This window comes from Melanotaenia boesemani, chromosome 15 (genome assembly GCF_017639745.1).
Source record: "Melanotaenia boesemani isolate fMelBoe1 chromosome 15, fMelBoe1.pri, whole genome shotgun sequence".
Lineage (NCBI taxonomy): Eukaryota > Metazoa > Chordata > Actinopteri > Atheriniformes > Melanotaeniidae > Melanotaenia > Melanotaenia boesemani.
In genome coordinates, this window is record NC_055696.1 from 23,544,901 (window position 1) to 23,564,620 (window position 19,720).

General features: G+C 38.8%; 1 protein-coding gene across 1 annotated transcript in view; it reads right to left on the minus strand.

Annotated features, from left to right (window-relative positions):
* Positions 1-19,720, minus strand: part of igsf9bb (immunoglobulin superfamily, member 9Bb) — a 130,780-nt gene that overhangs the window by 74,315 nt on the left and 36,745 nt on the right. The window contains exons 2-3 of the mRNA XM_042009025.1: positions 18,427-18,618; positions 415-561 (exon numbers count right to left, since the gene is read on the minus strand). Of these exons, the coding sequence (XP_041864959.1) occupies positions 415-561; positions 18,427-18,618 (339 nt within the window). The remainder of the gene's footprint in view (positions 1-414; positions 562-18,426; positions 18,619-19,720) is intronic.

Sequence of the window (19,720 nt, forward strand, 5' to 3'; positions counted from 1 at the left end):
CATAAAATGCAAAATATAACAAAGATAATCCTAGTACGATGGGACGGAATTCCCTACTAAAGGTCCAGCAGTTTGCCTCCACAGTTGCCAGATGTTTAAATAGCAACACATCTCACTGGCTGTATTTGATGTTTTTGATGTTCTGTTGGATTCTGTTTTTTCTACATTTCACACAATGTCTTTTTTTTGTAACTTTTTGGATGGACTGGAGTTGCACTTCTCTTCAAATCTTAAACTATGAGACTACAAATCCTGATAATTATAATCAGCCTGACTTTTGATAAGAATACAATAAAGCAGGAAAAACAAGTATCTAATAAGTTTAGAGTATTAACCCATGTCCACTAAGTCACATCTTTTTCAGACCTTTTTACTAACTAGCTTCAAAAACACATGTTTCCCGATGGTCCTTACCATTGACGGTGAGATGCACCCAGCTGCCGTTGTGGAAGGTGTCATACTGCTGCTCCAGCATCAGCACTTTGCACTCATACCAGCCTTGGTCGTCTGAACGTACATTCTCTATCCGAAGGGAGGACTTGCCGTGCAGAGTGGCCCGGCCTGGCCGAGAGAAATGGAGATTAGGCGTTAGCAGGAAGGGGCACGGGGAGATGAGAAGGATGGCTGGATTTAATTTAATGAGGGCAATCAGGGAAGTGAAAGGAAGGAAGGAACAGATGAGAGGAGAATGAATAAAAAGGTAAAAGATGAGAAATGCCAGATGAATGTTAAAGAGAAAATCAACCTTTGAACAGTTCAGATATAAATATGCAGGGATCACAGAGTACACTGCGGAGTGTTTGTGTGGGTGTCCCAGGGAAACATCACAGTGCATAAAACCTGCACCTAAACAAAGATGCTGTTAATCTGCACCACAACATCAAAGCTGTGTAGCAAATGCAGTTGGATGAACAGTGAAATCTACAAATTAGATCTCACTACTGCTGAGATGTCCTCATCTCCATGTGTTTGACAGGTCTATTTTGAAGACACACTGAGGCAGGGGCAGGTCATTACTTCCTTTGAGGGGTGGGAAGTAGCCAGCATGACAACCTGAGAGTCCTCAGGGTTACACTGAAATCACAAACCATCAGAAGAGATATCGACTTCTGACTCGGTGAGCAGAGTCAGGAACTGCTGGATTTTGCTAACACAGATCAAAAGCTGAAAGGAGGGTTATGATGTTGCTCCAGGCAATCTGGCAACTGGATGACAACAGATGGCGACTGGCAATAACAGCTAAACAAAGGGCTTTCAGGGAGCACACGTCAGCTCAAAATATCAATATTATCATAGCCTGGCTCCTCCTCATTAATTCCCTAACTCTCCCCTTTCTTCCACAGTCTGTGGGTTTTACTCACTCATTTTTTTTGTTTGTTTTCCAAATTACACAATGACACAACTGCACAGCAAAGACTGCTATTCAATAAATGGTGGATATCAATTAGTAGAGATTTTTAAAATTTTATACTAGGCTTCTTGGCTGTTTGGCTGGGAATTTGGCTCATTACCTCTCCAGAAATAAGATAAATAGCTGACCACAACCTTATGGTAAATGATAGGGTTTATTTGCAACATGAATGGAGGTGTAACTAAAGACACTATTGGACTAGAGTTAGAATTAACAAATGTTCAGCTTTGAACTACAACTACACTACCTGACCAAAAAACATCAATTAATGTGTTTCAGCAAGTAGATTCTCATTCTTATATATAAACATACACACACACACACACACATATATATATATATATATATATATATATATATATATATATATATATATATATATATATATATATATATATATATATATATATATACACTTAATGGTCAGTTAAATCCTGAGTGTTTGTTTGTCCAGGGTGTGTAGTGGTGGAGGTGTTGTAGAGCCTGACAGCAGCAGGCAGGAACGACCTCCTGTATCGAAGGAGTCTGCTGCTGAAGCTGCTCCTCAAACTGTCCAGTGTGTCAAGTTACCATTCATCATTGCCAGCAGTTTTAGTAGAGATTTTTAAAATTTTACATTAGGGTTCTTGGCTGATGCACTGATCATTACCTCTCCAGTGGTCCCTAACCTCCTCCTCCACAGTGGTGAGCTTCATCCCAGTGATGGACTCTGCCTTTTTGTTGATCAATGCATTTATTCATGAAGACGACTTGCTGAAGTTTGAAACTGAGCATCAGAATGAGGAAGAAAGGGGATTTAAATGGTAAGTATCTATACAACGCTTTTATCCAAAGCGCTTTACATATACGTCACATTCATCCATTAACACACACATTCACACACTGATGGCAGAAGCTGCCATGCAAGGCTGCTCAACCACGGCCCATCAGGTCAGCAATTAGGGGTTCGGTGTCTTCTTCAGGGACACCTCAACACTAACCGGCAACTCTTGGGTTAAAGGACGACCACTCTACCCACTGAGCCACGCCGCCCCCTACAATTTAAGTGACTTTGGACGGCCTACCTGAGTATTGTTGCTGACCATGTCCATCCCTTTATGACCACAGTGTGCCATCTTCTGATGGCTACTTCCAGCAGGATAATGCACCATGTCACAAAACTCAAAACATCTCCACCTGCTTTCTTGAACAATGAGTTCACTGGACTCCAACGGCCTCCACAGTCACCAGACCTCAGTCCAGCAGAGCATCTTTGGGATGTGGTGGAACGGGAGATTCTCATCATGCCGACAAACCTGCAGCAACTGTGTGATGCTGTCATGTCAATTTGGAACAAAATCTCAGAAAATGTTTCCAACACCTTGTTAAATCAATGACACCAAGAATTAAGACAGTTATGAAGGCAAATGTGGTCCAACCCAAAACTAGCAAGATGTTCCTAATGTAGCATCATGGATGCAGCCGACAAATCTGCAGCAAATGTGTGACGTTTAAGAGGAGTAAACAACATTCTGCACTTTACAAATCTCTGAGGGCAGTGTTGTGATCTGGTGCTGCTTCACTTTGTTAGGTTACATTTTCAACAACTCAGGCAATTTCCTGAAGATACTGAACATTTTTCTATCAACTTTTTCTTACCTAATGGCAAAGGCATATTCCACGATGACAATTACAGGAAACAGTGTGAAACAGTGGTTAAGGGAGCATAAGATTGGCCTCCACTGAGTCTACACATTAATCCCACTGAGAATATTTACAGACTGTTCCAAGTCTCTGACCGATCTTGGTGAAAAATGTGTGGAATTTTGGATGGAAATGAATCGTGTAAGATGGCATAAGCTTATCAAAAAGATCCCACAGTCATAATCAAGGCTGAAGGTGGACCTACTAAATCTTATGTGTGACTTTTTTTGGCTAAGCTGTGCATATCAGCTGCTTGGGTGGCTGTCTCAGTCAGATAAGGCAAAGAGATGGTTGTTATCTGATCTTACACATGGATGATTTTGTGAAACCTGTTTCAAAACAGGCCAACGTCACATGCCTCAATGACTACAGGCCTGTGGCTCTCACCCCATCCCCGCTAAATGTCTTGAGCAGGGAAGAAGGCCATTACACCAACTCTGGATCAGTACCAGTTTGCATACAGGGAAAACAGATCAACAGAGGACACCATCACTACTGTGTTTCACACCCTGCTGAAACATCTTGAACATAGAAACACCTACGTGAGGCTGCTTTTCATCGATTTTAGTTTGGCATTGGCACCATTCTGCCAAATATACTCCTGTTGAAACTCTGCAACCTTGGACTGAACAGCGCATTTTGCAACTATACGGGAATTCTTAACCAACCACTTGCAGTGTGTGAAAGCAGGTGAGCACAGCTCATTCATCATCTACATCAACACTGGTGCTCCCCAGGGGTGTGTACTAAGTCCACTAGTGTACACCCTCTACACGCATGACTGTTCTGCTTTCTTACCTACAAACCACATCATCAAATTTGCAGACGATGCAACTGTGCTCGGACTTATAACAGTCGAAAATTTGTTATGACCTGCTATAGGAGTATGAGAGGGTGTTACAAAAGAAGTGCACGGTGGACAGATGTTAATTTAAGAACGCAAGTAGTGTTGGGCTTAGTGAGACTGCTTAAAAGAAAACCACAATATAATCACTAAAGCCTAACTCAAAACCAGTCAGTTAAACCAAAATCAAGATTAATCTAAAAAGGGTGAACAAAAACTGGCATACTAATTTAGGTTAACAAGAGTGCAGCAGTTGCAATAGACTATGGAAGGTGTATACAACACAGATCACACTAAACTAGCCCAACACATTCTAACAGTACTCGGTGAAGGTTTAACTAAAAGGCTTACTCTAACGCAGAACACAAAATAACTTCAAGAGCAGCCAAAACAGCTGTATGCTATTGAAGACTGATCGAGACTACTTGTTAACACAAAACAAAACACAAAGGCAGACAGTTTTAACACTCCTGTAAATCTCTAAGTTGTACAAAAACCAAATACCACCGACTAGACACAAATAGGTACACAATCACAAGCCACCACAAGTGGCTACTTCAATCCCTATAGCACATGTAGGGATTGAATGGGTGGTGAGCCAACCAGAGGGCAGGAGATGAAGGTGTGTCTGTTTTGGCCACTCCGAACAGGGAACAGAGGGCAGGCATTTACATGCAGGACGAGCCCCAGGTGGCAGCAGTGAGTGGCTTTCGTAACAGAATTACTCTCATTGAATTAATTCAAACCAGTTTTAAATATATTAGAAGCAGACACACCAATTATATCTCCATTTGACCATTTATTACTATGGTATTAAACTTCATGAGGTCTTGTTTTCATTTATTTTATTTTAACCTATGTTGTTGTTAATAGCTCCCTTTTATATCTATGTTGTCATTTGTTTAAGTAACTCGCTTTCAGAATTGAATCTTCTTTTTTCCCTCCTTACTGGGATGTCACTCTCTTCCACAGCTAACTGCTTAGTTTTGAGTTAATAGACAATCACAGTTTATCTCAAAGCAATTAAATGTAGTGATGCTGGATTAATGTTCAGTGAAGGAAGCTCTTCCAGGAATATGCTGTGCATCTTGGAACCCACTTAAATGTACATATTTGCAACGTACTATATTTGGGTGGCATAAAGCGAATGATGGCACAGTTTCAGATTCATTCCAATTAACTGTGTAGCTTGAAACTTTAGAATATGACTGCCTGGGGACTTTGTATCACCCTGAACAAGAATCCTTGATCCCTAAAAGCTCGGAGGTGCTGCTAACGAGACCTTGGGAGACACCACAGTCCAATAAAATGGCTGGCCCGCCTGAATTACTGCTAAAGCATAAGAAAAAAAAAAAAAAAATCAGATGTGTTGATAGATATGGCTCAGCATCCCAGGAGGCCAACATGAACCACTGCACAGTTTAAACCAAGATGTGAACAACTTTGGAAGCAGGTTATGTGATCCACTGAGTGCTCAGAATAACTGCCAAGAGTGTTAATGATGAAGATGCTTGCTTTACTGCTCCACCTCATCAACCCAAAGAGGTTGCAAGTTGAACATGCAGAGCAGAATAAGTGGCATTAATACTTTATAACATCAAGTATTACTTAATGATGTTTGAAGCAAAGTTTTATTTTATCACTGACATTTTGCATTTGCAGAAACTATGTTTAAAGTAGAATGTTAGAAGTTTTCATATCCCAACGAATGACAACTTTCATTTTACTCAGCTCATTATTATTAATTGTGTTAAATAATCGTGATATTAATATTGATAAAAATAATCATGATTCTAACTTTTTTTTCCCATAATTGAGCAGCCCTGCCACAATGTGCCTGCAGTTTACAGGAACCCCCACTGCACAGTACATATGTCTTACAGATGGCTTTAGTGTGGCTTAAAGGAGAATATTCTCATCAAAACAGCCTTTGTGCATGCAGTCCCTTGCAATTTAGATGTAGATGATGTTATCACCAAGCAATCCTCTTTTTGTTCATCTTAAATCAAAGGTCTTGCCAACATAGTCTATGCACATTTAAGTAATTTTACAACCCCAAACAAGAGGCGGTGAAATAAAATGGAAGATGTAAATATTTTATACACATTTGACTTTTATTTAATCACAGACAGTATGAACCAAAGATATTTCTTGCTTTTTGTTTCTTATCAGCTTAATAAAAGATTGGAATGGGGGGAATTTTGAGCCATTAATGAGTTTAAAAAACATTAAACGGATTATGAAAATCTTTGAGAAGCAAAGATGGGCAAAGGATCTCCAATTTCTTTACTAATGCGTAAGAATTTAATTAAAAACAAAACATTCAAAGAAAGATTTGTACTTTTGTGCTCCAGACAAAAAATAGGACCATCCAGACTCTGTTATATGGGCTTGTATCAGTGCTCTGCGATGGCAGCATAAATGCAATAAAATAAACTAATTCTGTGATAATATGAAACCATATTCTGCACATATTACAAAGGCATCGCTGAGAAAGAAGAGGGAACAGGTACTGGACTGGTCTGTCTGCAGTCCGGACAATAACTCAGACTTTCCTTGGAGAATTAAAATGATTTTAGCATTTTCCATCTGCCCCAACCATTCATGGAAATGTTGTGATTTCTCCCCAGAACTTGCCTTAAATTCCTTTCTCTGATCTCATGAAGTAGTAACAGTTTGTCAGAGGAATTTCTTATTAAACAACATGTAAAAATTTAGAGGAAATCTACAAGTGTGAGTTTTATTTTCTTGGCCCAGACGAAGTCATGAGCCGAACCAGCAACTATCACATTGGATTCCCGCTGCTTCCACTTCCTTATCCATAGCTGCCCAACACATCCAGTTGTGTCATTTAAAATTGGTACAGCTGTTAGAATGGTGACAAACTGGAGCAGCTGGAGTGACATTGTTTTGCTCTGATTGATTATTTGGCTAAATTGTAGGTTTACTAGCAGCCGACCAATATTACTCAGTGCAAATGTTCCAAAATATCTGGTGACAACTGAACAAAAATGCTTGTTTAACAAACTTTAACAGACCTCTGCACACATAAAATGATGATTTTTAAGCACTCAAAGCTGTTTACTCTGGCCAACAAACATTTAAACGTGTACATTATCAAAATTAACAAGCACACAAGCAGAAAATCTACACAGTGACAAGCTGGAACCATGAAATTAGGTCTTTCTAAGTATCACACCAGGGGATTTAATTACCTCTTGAGTCTTAATTGTAAAATAACTCCTGCTAACTGAGGTGATAAGTCACTGAGGGGCTTTGGTGACATTATAAAGAACACTCTACTCTCTTTCTGGCCTTGTTTTGTATGCCTGCTTCATTATCTGCGTTCAGAAGCTATTATGTCATTATTACACACAAAATCCAGAGTGGGAAAACTTGAAAGCCTCCTCTTTCCGTGGTGAATGAATTCAGCAGCATGTAACCCCACAACAGTAATTAACAAGTTCAAACAGCATCCAGTTATTTCTTCAAGGGTACGTTTACCCAGCCAAACATGACTAAATGAGCCAGGATCGTGTATTTGTGACTCAAGTGGGAGAATCTCTTGTACAGATTGGAGAAAAGATTTACTGATCCTTTGCACAGCTATCATCTCCAAAAACATACTCAGCCTGAGCTGCATTTACAGAATAGTACTGTAAATGAAAAGGAAAGCATGTCTGAGGTGGGAAAAGCAACAATCAACAAGACTCTTGTTCTGTGATGTAATTATGACCCAGGTCCATTTTTTCAGTTAGCCCACTTTCTACCTCTTCAATCAATCAATCAAAATTTATTTCTAAAGCAATTTTCTTGCAGAAGATTTGCAACTTAAAGTGCCAAAAATCCAAACAGTAAAGAATAAAACCAACAATGATGACAAATAAAACCATATGACAGCTACACAACTTTACTCATCCACCTCCAACCACCACAAGACATACAGAGATACAAATATGTAATAATAAAAACCAACCAATCAACCATCCTAACCCTCACTGACAGTAAATATTGTTATAAATCTTATTCAGTTAAAAGCTTTGCATGTTTTCCTTAAAAATGTCAACATTCCCGGCTGTTCAGTACCTGAGTGCTCTGTGAGGTTCACAAACTAAAAGCAAGTTAGAGAAATAATTTGGTTTAAAACCATTAACAGCTTTAAAAACTAATAAAATATCTTTAAAATCAGTCAATCCATCAGTACATGTATTTGTATATTTTGATGTATGGGAGAAAGTACCAAAGGAAAGCAAGTAAAGTTATTTATAGGAGATTAGGAAGAGAGGATACAATTACTGCACCAAAAATGATTTGATGTCAGAAGACTGGAATATTGTCTATAGTGAGGAAGATGTGGAGATGGCATAGCGTAAATTTATTGATATATTTCAATCATTATATGATAAAAACTGTCCAATAAAGTAATTAATGAAAGCTATATATATATATATATATATATATATATATAACTTGTCCATGGTTAACCAAAGGATTACAAAATGCTTGTAAAAAGAAAAATTATCTAAATAGGTTTAATAGAAATTTATGAAATACAAAATATGAAATATATGAGGCAGTTAATGGTTGGATTGAATAAGCACTGGCTTCTTACCACTCCCTGTGGACAAAGACTTTTCTCCTTTTCCTTTCTTATATATTTATTCCTTTGCTTTTGCCTGTTTTTAATTTGTCTTTTGTTCAAATAAAAACATTCAATCAATCAATCATGTAGGAAGACTTACCCAAGCTCCACATTTTCAACTTTACATGAGGTTACCTCCTATTGTTAAGTTATTAAACCCAAGTCAGACTACCTTGGTTAAAAATATTTAGTTTGAGACTCTAAATAAGAGCTAGATTTAACATATTTTAAGGGTCCATTTCAGGGCTACAGACTAAGTGAACTTCTGGGGGAGATGTGGACGTCGTCCATTCAGGTGACGTCACACAGACGAGGGATGGTAGTGGTCAAAATTCATTCAATTCTATCTAGTTTTTCTGGTTCATTCGGCTCAGGAAATGGTGAAACAACCTTCATTTGGTGGAGATAACTGATCACACCCACACATGAGCAAATTCCACATTATCCCACATTTTATAATTATAATTTTATAGTCCCCTCCTCACACACCTCCCATCTGTTATGTAAATTCAATTAAAACAAATAAAGAAAGAAAGAAAAGGGGAGCACTGTTAGAAAACAAGAGCATCTATAATCGTTCTCGCTTACTCTGTGTGTTTAAGCTGCACCTGGAGGCTGCCCTGCAGAAGTTCTGCTGGAACTGCTTCATGAAAAGATTAGAATACAATCACACAATTAGACACAATCCCTGTGGAAGAAATGAACTGGCAGAGGAAAACACAAAGTTCAAGAAAACAAAATTAAATTTAGGAAAAAATAAAACAGATTTCATAGACCGTCTATATCCTGCTGTTTAATGTACACAAACAAATTTACTATCCCCCCCCCATCGTTTGAACCTTTTAAAGATGATATAAAGATTATGGCACTTTATTCTATTTTTGTGAAAAAAAAAGAGATTTTTTTCATTTAAAAGTCATGAGCCCAGGAATAAATGTTTTGCTGATTTTTTTTTTTTTTAAACTCTGCTATGAATGTAAGTTATTATGATAAATCAGTATTTAATATTGTCTTGTATCGATCGCGGGTCCCTAAATTATTGAACATCTTTGTCTAGTGAATCAATATAAGGTATTATGATTAAACTTGTAATTTACACCTGCAGTTTGATAAGGTTGCTTCACTACACAGGCTGAATATCTGACAACCAACAGAAAATAAAATATTTATTAGGATGCTGGTAAAATCTGATTTCATGCAAAGATCAACACCAAGCTAAACCCTGTCCAATTATCTAATAAAAAGAGTTCTACCCTTAATGTGCTTCCTAAACCTCCACTACATACTTTTGGGAACAGGAGGCTTGATAAACACTTCTTTTTCCCCGTTCTAATCATAACTGTAGCCCAACTCTCTTATCCAAGAACCATGCAGCCCTTGGACACTTCATCTTTTAGCAAACCAAAGAAAATTTAAACTGACGTTTTATTGATCTTCAGAGATGCTGGTATAAAGATTCCGCTACCAACCAGCTAATTTCCCCCTGTTGCTAATCTTTGTGCCAAGCTTAGCTTATTATCTCCCTACACGTCTTCTGTGTGATATCAGTCTTTCATACCTTGCAGAAAGACAATATGTGCACTTTTAAAAGAAAATTAACAATAGCACTAGTCATTTGATCATAATTTTCTTTAATCATTCCCTTCATGCACACTTCAGAGATAGCTGGGAAATGAAAAGTGCTTCAGATTCTCTCAGATATTCTAAAGAAGTTGGACATCAGCAGCGCAAAGAAGATTTATTAACCTCAGGTAAAGTCAGAGGGAAGTCAATGTGATATGATACCAGTCTGTAAACAGGACCATTTCCTTCTATATCCTTTTTTACTCCATCCCTTCTTGTCCAGGGTCATCCACCTCATCCTCTGTGCTCATTGATGGTTTTTCCCTCTTTGGTTGTAAAGAAAAAATTAAACAGAATGTTTGTTTCAGCTGACTACAGATGTTCATGTAGGAAGTAAAACCCTCATAAACCCCTGATTCTGTCCAAGACTGAAGACGGAACAATGTAAGCCTTTATGAATCCTAGCAGCTTTATATATGACCTGTGACTTCCCTCCATGATGTAACATTACTGGAATGGTCTATCAGAAGTAGAGTGGGAGGTTGGTGTCAGCCTGCATCCGCCTAGATAACTTCAGATGTCTCAGTGCTATCAACAATAAGAAACAAGGAGTCATATTCATCCTATGCACCAAGCAAAGAAGCTCAATGTCCTTAAAACCAGCTGGTTGTAAGTGAGACTAAATGACTGATGTCTTTATGTTGCTGCACTTTCATTATGATCCATTCATGAGTGATATTTTCTACTGGGAAGAAAGAGGCTGATTCTATCTGGTTCCAAAAACATGCATGGACAAATTTACCCCCCATATATGTCTTTTTTCTTCCACAGGAAGAATTTATTTCCAGCAAAACATATCAACAGACACATGGTAATTCACAAAACTGCATGCACAATTTTCCTGTTCATAAAAAATAAAATAAATTAAAAAAAGGTTAAGTTGGGATGCTTTCATATTGAAACAAGCAAGGCAGGAAGCAGGCGGATGCAGATATGATGTATTTAAAGAAAGCTGTGAAAGCAAGTTTAACAAGTTCTTGATCTAAAACTAAGAGACTAAACTCATAGCCGACTAACAGACCAGCAGACGAAGCAACAGTAACAGGGTATACTCTGCTAACATGGTGAAGTGCGTATCGAAGCTTATATCATTTATGGTGACATCATCATCATCATCATTTGAAGCCTTGCTGCGTGTAGTGCGTCAAGTAGTGATTCAAATCTTTTTTTCGAATACATTGACAATAAGGATGGCCATTTTAAGTTATTTTTAAGTTGACTAATCAGGCAACTAAATACAGATTAGTGAAGTCATGATTTTATCTTTGCAGAAATATAAAATATTTTACTCAGAGGGAAATTGTAAAATGTGTGTAACTGCTAGTTGTATAATGTCGGCTTTAGTGGCCTTTATTGTACAGAAGGTAAATGGGCATGAAATGAATTCTTTTTCCTTTTTGTGAAAGTGCCACCCTTCTACTGTTAGCCTCCATTTTTCAAGCGCACTTCTCTGCTTTTCACCTCAGATAAATGATTAAATTGGATTGGCTTAAATCATGATGTGAACTCTTTGAGGGTGTGACCCGTTTTAGCCATCTTAGCCATCTTCACAATGCAACAGTGCAAAATTTCTAATCGCTTCTTTTTAAAATGAGAATTTGTGTCTAACCAAGGTTTTCACACTTTCTTCATTGATCCAATCACGGTGCTATTTCAAAATGTCTAAGGACACAGTCTGATTATATGAAGCATTTGTATTTTTATCTCAGTTTGCTTTTTTAAACCCATCTGGCAGGCTATTTTCTCTCTGCTGCAGGAAGCTGGGGGGATAAGAAGTGCAAATGACACTTTAAAATGAAACCTTTTCTTTTATCTGATGCAGACGGTAGTGAATCAATCAGCCCACCTTTCAGAGAGATCTGCAGATTAGTATCGACCATGTTAATACTAAAATGTTTCTCATTAAAGTTAACCTATTTTAACATATTTGAATGATTGCAGCCTGAACAGTAAATCTCCAGCTCCACATCATCTTTCTTTCTGTCTGGGGTTTAAAACTACTTTATACAAATGGTAGGCACAAGAAAGACAGCTATGAGCAGATTCTAGCTTTAAAAAACAATGCACAGCAGCACAGCAGAGAACCAGACAAACAGAATTTCTGATCCTGCTAGTCGTTCCAATGGCTCGGTATTCACTCACTAGCTTAAATTCAAAAACAAAAATCTACCAAAATTGGCAAAAAGAAAATGCTAATTTATCCTTGTTTCCATCCACTACAGTTACAAACCATATGCTGAGAATCAGCTGGTTGCACTAAAATATGAGCCGATTGCCATTAAATCACTGCAGAAGAGGATGCAATTAAACTCTTTTCATTCATGATATATGTAGCATTAGCAGCCTGTTAGTCATTCAGTCATTCATACATTGGTCAGTCATAAAAATGTCACACTGCCATCATAAGTAAGACTAAGTATGAAGTGGTTAAGTAGAACGTAGCAACAGTGGATGAAAAAGTTAAAAATATCGCTTCTGCTCGTGTTGAGCATTCTTAAACAGTCAGTGTTATTCTTCTGATTTAATTGCACTGCAGTAACTACGTCGTCTTTATCAACTTGAGAAAATTTGATGTTCTATTTTTACTTTACTTAAGGGAAGCTTGTCTGCAGAATCACTGCTGTTTGTCAAAAAGAAGTTGCAGCACCACACAAATCTCTAGAAGTCCGTATAAAGCTGCAGTCTGAAAAAACCTGCGGATGTGAACGGTTGAAAATCCTAATAAATGGTCAGACAACAGAAGCTTTGGCTTGTTCATTTCCTTAGATGCTGTGGGTGTGTCAGCCAACAATGGCTGGTAAAATCACAGAGGAAGGTTTACTTTTAAAGCTGATCATATGTCTAATAATCCATGTGTATGTGTGTGTGTGTCTGTGTGTGTGTGTGTTTCTCTTTTAAAGGGCCAAAGGCATTTTTTCAGTTTTGTGAATATTTCTGTAGCATTAAAACAATGTATTATTACTTTAGAAATGACCCAAAATAAAATATAGTGGCCTTTTTTCAGTAGCAAGACCACCATAACATCATAGTTCCTAGAATTCATTGTATGGACAAAAGCACCCAGCACAAGTGCCACCATTACTTCTTCATGCACAATACTTGTTTTTTCAGAAACGTCTCCTAGGTAATGAGTGTTATCTCACTCATTAATTTGGCTTTAGAGAGCTCAATCAGTTGACCCTGTTGGTAAAGAACTCTTTCACCACTGTGGAGACTTGTCACAGTAGATTTAGAAAAAAGTCCAATGTACAAGGAAAAAATCACTCAAGTTGCACAGCCTCCAAACCAGCATGAAAAATCACTCATGCTATTACACAGTTTCACTGACTAACATACTGATATCCAGCTGGATAGCAAGACACCGAACCCCAAATTGCTGAAGTGTAGTGTGACGTGAATGTGCGTGTGAATGGGTGAATGTGACGTATATGTAAAGCGCTATACAAGTACAGACTATTTACCATTAGGATGAAGCTGTGTTCTGTTCTGCAACTATTTGTGATTCAATCTTGACACAAATATGTAGAAAATAAATAACCTTTCACATAAACCAAAAATAACTTCACTTTAGCATAATTACATTTATTAAATTAGGAAAAAAAAATTAACTACAAGTTGTTTTTCTTTTAACTTGTCCTGTCCAGCATGGTAGCGGCAGAATAATGGTCTGGCTGCTGTTTTGTGCCACACAAATTTGCTTTGCCAAGAGGAGCTTTGTAAAAGGCTCCTCTTGATAATCTCATTTTGTTTTTATTTCTTTATTTGTTTAAATATTTTGTTTTTTCTTATTTATTTGGGATTATGGAATTTATGTAATCTTGCTGGACCTGACCAGAGAGGACAGAAAAAAAGGACAGTAATGGAGAGAAGTAAAACAGAAAGTGGAAAAAAGAAAGAGGAGACAAGATAGAGTAGATAGAGGCAACAACCCTTCACTCCAACGTAACACCAGGTAAACAAAGCTGACAGTCATTAGGAGCTCCTAAAAATATAACCAGGACGACAAGATGTATCACAACAACAACCAAATTACCAAACACCCCCCCCCAAAAAAAAACAAAACAAACAAACAAAAAAACCTCAACAAAAATAGCTTGTGTATAAACCCACTGGACAACTCAGTGACTGGGTCAGTATGCAGAGTAGGAGGAATGATGAGTGAGTCGAGATGAGTGTAATCGTGCGAGTGTGACCACACCTCCATGGAGGCTAGAGGCAGACTAGGGCGGCCCAGAGACCTGGACGATTAGTGGCAATCCTGGAGCACAAACCTAAGCCACCCCACCACTAAGACTACCCTGGACCCACCCCGAAGGCTGCAGAGGAAGGGTCCAGCCAGAGCTCCTCGTGGTCACAGGGCAGAGGCCTCAGCAGGCCAAAATCGGCTGCCGTCAACCCCGCCAGGCACCAGCCATCTAGGGCGGCCAGAGCAAAGGGCACCAAGCCCCAAGAGCCCAGAGGCAGCCACCCTCCCATTTCAGGTGGTCAGGATGTTTAATGGTATTTATACTGTTGTAATTTCACTGTATTTATTTGTTTACCTTACCTGGAACCGCAGATGGAAACTAGCCGGTGGCAAAATCTGATACAATGCACATTTTCTTTTCTGAGATTAATGAAGGTGAACACACTCCCACCCACCAGCAGACAGAGAGCATGTGTATGAAGTATATAGCTAAAGTAATCTATAATAATAGGTTAAACAAACATACCCTCCATCCCACCAACCAATCTGAGTTACCGTAGCCTATGTTCACAGCTCTTCAACCTCTCTGCTCTATGAGCAGTCTAGCATCAGTGGAGGCAGCTGGATCTCTCAGCTAATCATTTCCCAAGGTCCGCTCAACTTCTGACTGGTTATTTGTGTTTATCTGAGAGCAAACCTGTGTTCCTCTCCCACCATTAGTAGATGAGCTCAATGTGATGATAGCACAGCAAAAACTGTGCACGCAAAAGCTCTTGCATGGCAGAATACTTGAAGGCATGTGCTCCTATAGCCATCTTATGTTCATAAATAAGGAGGATAAAGTAGTTTTGGTGGATTATGTTAACTATATGTCAAAAATCAGCTTCATTTGGGACCCCCAGTTTGGGAAAGACTAGGCTAGATAACCATCATACCTTTATACAAGTGGTTGTTATGTCTTAAGATGTGATGACGATGCGGGGACATGCACATGTTGGGTATGTCACTACAAAGCTTATCTACGACAAGCCTGGCATGCACACTGCATCGTTTCCAGTCATATTTGTGTTTTCAGTTTGCATGGAGGTAGTTTTTACTCCGCTGTTGTGTAAATGCAACTTTTTTGTATATGCAAAGGGAAAAATTGGGAGTTTTACATGAAAGCATCACGTAAACAGGGGCTAAAGCCCTGCTATTATTTTACTGGTCCAGTCTACATAAGATCACCCCTTTGACACCCCTGCTGTTGGGGGTCGCAGGATTCTGAAACTTACTGGGCAAGAGGTCTGGTCAACTCTGGAAAAATTTCATGTGAAAGTCAAAACATTTCTAGCTGCTGATTCCCCCTTTCATGTGGAGGAAACTGTTAATTTGCATTGAGTGAATGCACATAATCATTCTGAATCAAACCAGTAACAAAATTAAAGTATTTCTAAAATCAAATAATCAGATGATAGGAAAGTGAAAGACATGAAGGAAAATCCCCCTCATCTCCACAGCAAATTTCACCTTGAGCTCAGCACATAAAAACCCGAAACGGGAAAAAGCTGCTGCCTCTAAAAGGAAATGTCATCTCATTAAAGCCGTCTAAATTAGTTTATCGTCAAGTTGATTTATCACAGTCCATGCTAGTAAGCATGCTGCCAATCAGATGGCACTGTCAAGGAAGCATGTTGATGTTAAAAAATTACCATAAGGAAGAACCAAAATATCCTCTCTGTAGCCCAAATGTGCTGACTCGGACTGGTAGGAGCAAATTATCCCTGCTGGGCAAAGGTCAAAAAAATCAGCAATATGATACTGTAGATCCCAACTCAGCTTTAGTACGTACTCATAATTCAGTATCAAAATCATAATAAATGCAGCTACTTTACAGTAAGTGATAAAGAGAAGAGCTGAAAAATAATAATGCAGGAGGACAGCTGCTGGACAGAGTGTGGCAAAGTTACAAGGTTAGAGAAAATGAAGCTTTCTAAAAAACAAACGGTGGTTCAGGTTTATGCTTTCTCCCACACTCTGCAAAGCTTTCACACACTACCTTTGGGGGACTGGGACACGATGAAGTTGTAGCCATCTGAGCTACAAATGGATAAAAACACTCTTGCCTGTGCACACTGTGCCCTGCAGACCATTGTCTTTGCAGTGCAGATTTTCCGCCTGCAGTGACCCACCTATCAAACACGATAAGATATCCTGCTGTGGACAGCATGGAGGCAATTTTGACTCACTGATAAATTACCAATGCCAATCTTCTGGGACATTTACAATTTTGTTGAAAGGTCTGACCAGACAATCTAAACTTTATTCGGAAGACGGTATCAGGTGACATAACTGGTGCATTTACAAAAGAAATCCAACTAAAAATAATTAAATTTTATTCCTCTTTAGGCATTAAACCACAGATCCTTAACTTTTTTTTCTTAGAATATGGAGGTATATTGTCTATTTTAGGTTCAGATAATGATGACATCATCAGGTTGCATTTGCAGTCCATTAGCTTTTTTCTGGCTCTGAAGCTGTTTCCATTTACATATTTTTCTGTTTCTGTTGACAGCCCAAAGGCAGCCCATTAAGACCACGAGCTAGTATTTTCAGGCTGGTTACTGGCCTGTCCTGACAAAACATTGATTCAAAAACCCAAAGCATCTCCACGCAAACTAAAATCCATATAAGAGAAGATTGATCTTTATTTAGATTTAAATTTAGTTCACATGGAGAGAAAGTTATGGGTGAAGTCTCGCTGCCTATTTCTGTACAATCATTTTTCTTTTTTTTTGTTTGTTTGTTTAAGAAAATTGCTGTGGAGAACAGAAACATGGCTAAATTTGTTGGCAGTCTCTGAATCAATAGTGTCAAAGACATCTTGCATTAGCAATGGGCAATAATTTCCAACTTTTTGAGTTATCATTAAAGTAGCATTATCGAACTTGGCAGATCTTTTGCACTTTGGCGCCCCCTGATGACAGATAATTCAGCATCCATCTTGCATCTCACATCAGCTCTCTGCATCCAGTAAAAGCCATTCTGATGTTGACACTTGTCTTCTCTTTCTCTGTCTCTCTTTCTTTTTCACACTTCTTTCCTAAATCCTCTGTTGGGTTTCTTCGCTGGTGTGTTGGAGCAAAGTAAATGTCTAAGACCTGCAGTGACCCTCAGGGACCAGAGTTTGGCATTTTATGCAGTATACAATAAACCAATATCCATCCAGATTAAAATGGAAATATTTGGAAAAATATGGGATTTAAGACATACAGTAGCAATGACCATTTTGTACCTATAAATAATTCATATCCAAATACGTAGATGGGTCAGGACTTCTGTTTGTAAAAGCTCCTGGAATTTCCTTTGATTCTGTCTCATCTTGACATAGCATATATGTAGTCCACAGTCTATTCTTACACTACGACTGCACACGACCTTATGCAACCTGTTTTTGCAGACAGATTCAAAATATGGAAAGTTTCTAACCTTAAACTATGCATGAAGTTACTAATAGTGGCCTCTTTCAGGTACAACATGACTTATGCTGTGTTAGCTGGTGGATTCATTGCATTGTCTGTATAGCCTTTGAGTGCGTCCGTCCATCCATCCATCCATCCATCCATCCATCCATTCATCCATTCATCCATTTTCTACAACCACATTTTCCAATTCAGTGTTGCTTAGGGGCTAGAGCCTACACCAGCTGCTATCATGTGACAGGCAGGGTTCCTGGGTTGAGAAGTCGCCAGTATTTTGTGGAGTTTTCTTTACCATGTCTGCAGACAGTAAAAACTCATTTGACATATAAGCTTGGATGGAAACTTACTTCTAATATAGCACTTTTCTTCAAAGTGTTGATCCAAATGCAAACTTCTGTTGTAAAACTGAGGTAAATCAAAGGCATCAGACTACTTGTCCTAATGGGTTATTGGTTAGTTGAAAACATTATTTACTAAGTGATGAATTGCATTTTACTTAGAATTGCTTACTCAATGCCAGCCATCAGAAAAAGCAGGTTTCATTGCACAGTGCAAAAAATGCAAATAGCACCTCACCGGCGTATTCTGGGTCCACATGAGGAGGGTAGAAGCGGAAGTTGATGAAGAAGGGGATTGGCATTCCATATTTGAACCACTCCACCACGTAGGGTTGTCCATTTAGAGGGCGAGACACGTCGCATCCCAAGATGACGCTCTCTCCTGCACGCGCCGTCACAAACTGGGGTTCCTCTCGCACGCCGTGGGCACCTGGAGGAACAGCGAGGTATATACAGCAAAGTTTAATCACAGTGTTTAGTTTTCTTGATGATAAACAGATTTAAATTGATATCATGTTCCCAATGAGCTCTACCAGTAATTTCGACATTATGTCTGGTTATTAGTGATATAACAGCAAATAACACTTATCTGTTTGCTCAACAGTCAGAAGTAATGGAGGAGACTAGAGAAAAAAAGTGGAGGGCAGAGCACAAGAGTGTGGCATGACAGAGCAGCTGGGAAGCTGTGGGAAAAGTTTTAAAAAATGCTGGAGGAAACCCTGCCATTGCACATAACACTCACTGGCCACTTTATTATTTACACCCATTCAATTGCTTCTTTACACAAAAACTCAATCAGCCAATCCTGTCAGCAACTCAATACAATTAGTCATGTAGACATGTTCATGATGGCTTGCTGAAGTCCAAACTGAGCATCAGGATGAAGAAGAAAGGGGATTTAAGGGACTTTGAACATAGCATGGTTGTTGGTCTGAGTATTTCAGAAACTGCTGATCTACTGGGATTTTCACACTCAACCATCTCTAGGGTTTATAGAGAATAGTCTGAACAAGAGAAAATATCTAGTGAGCAGCAGTTGTCTGGACCAAAAGGAGAATGGGCAAACTGGTTGGAGATGATAGAAAAGCAACAGGAAGTCTAATAACCACTGGTTCCAACCAAGATATGCAGAATAGCATCTCTGAATGTACATGTTGAACCTTGAAGCAGATGGGCTACAGCAGCAGAAGACAACATCTACAATTCACACAGATTCGCCAAAACTGGACAACAGAAGATGGGAAAACATTTTCTGGTTTGATGAGTCTTCATTTCAGCTCCACAATCAGATGGTTGGGTAAGAATTTGGTGGGAACATCATGAAAACATAGATCCATCCTGCCATCTTGCAATGCTTCAGGCTGGTGGGGATGTTATGTGTGGGGGATTTTTTTTGGTGCTATTTGGGCCCTTTAGTACCAAGATGGAATAGTTTAACCACCACAGCCTACCTAAGTATTGCTGTTGTCCAACCCTTTATGACCACAGTGTAGCATCTTCTGATGGTTCCTTTTAGTAGGATAATGCACCAT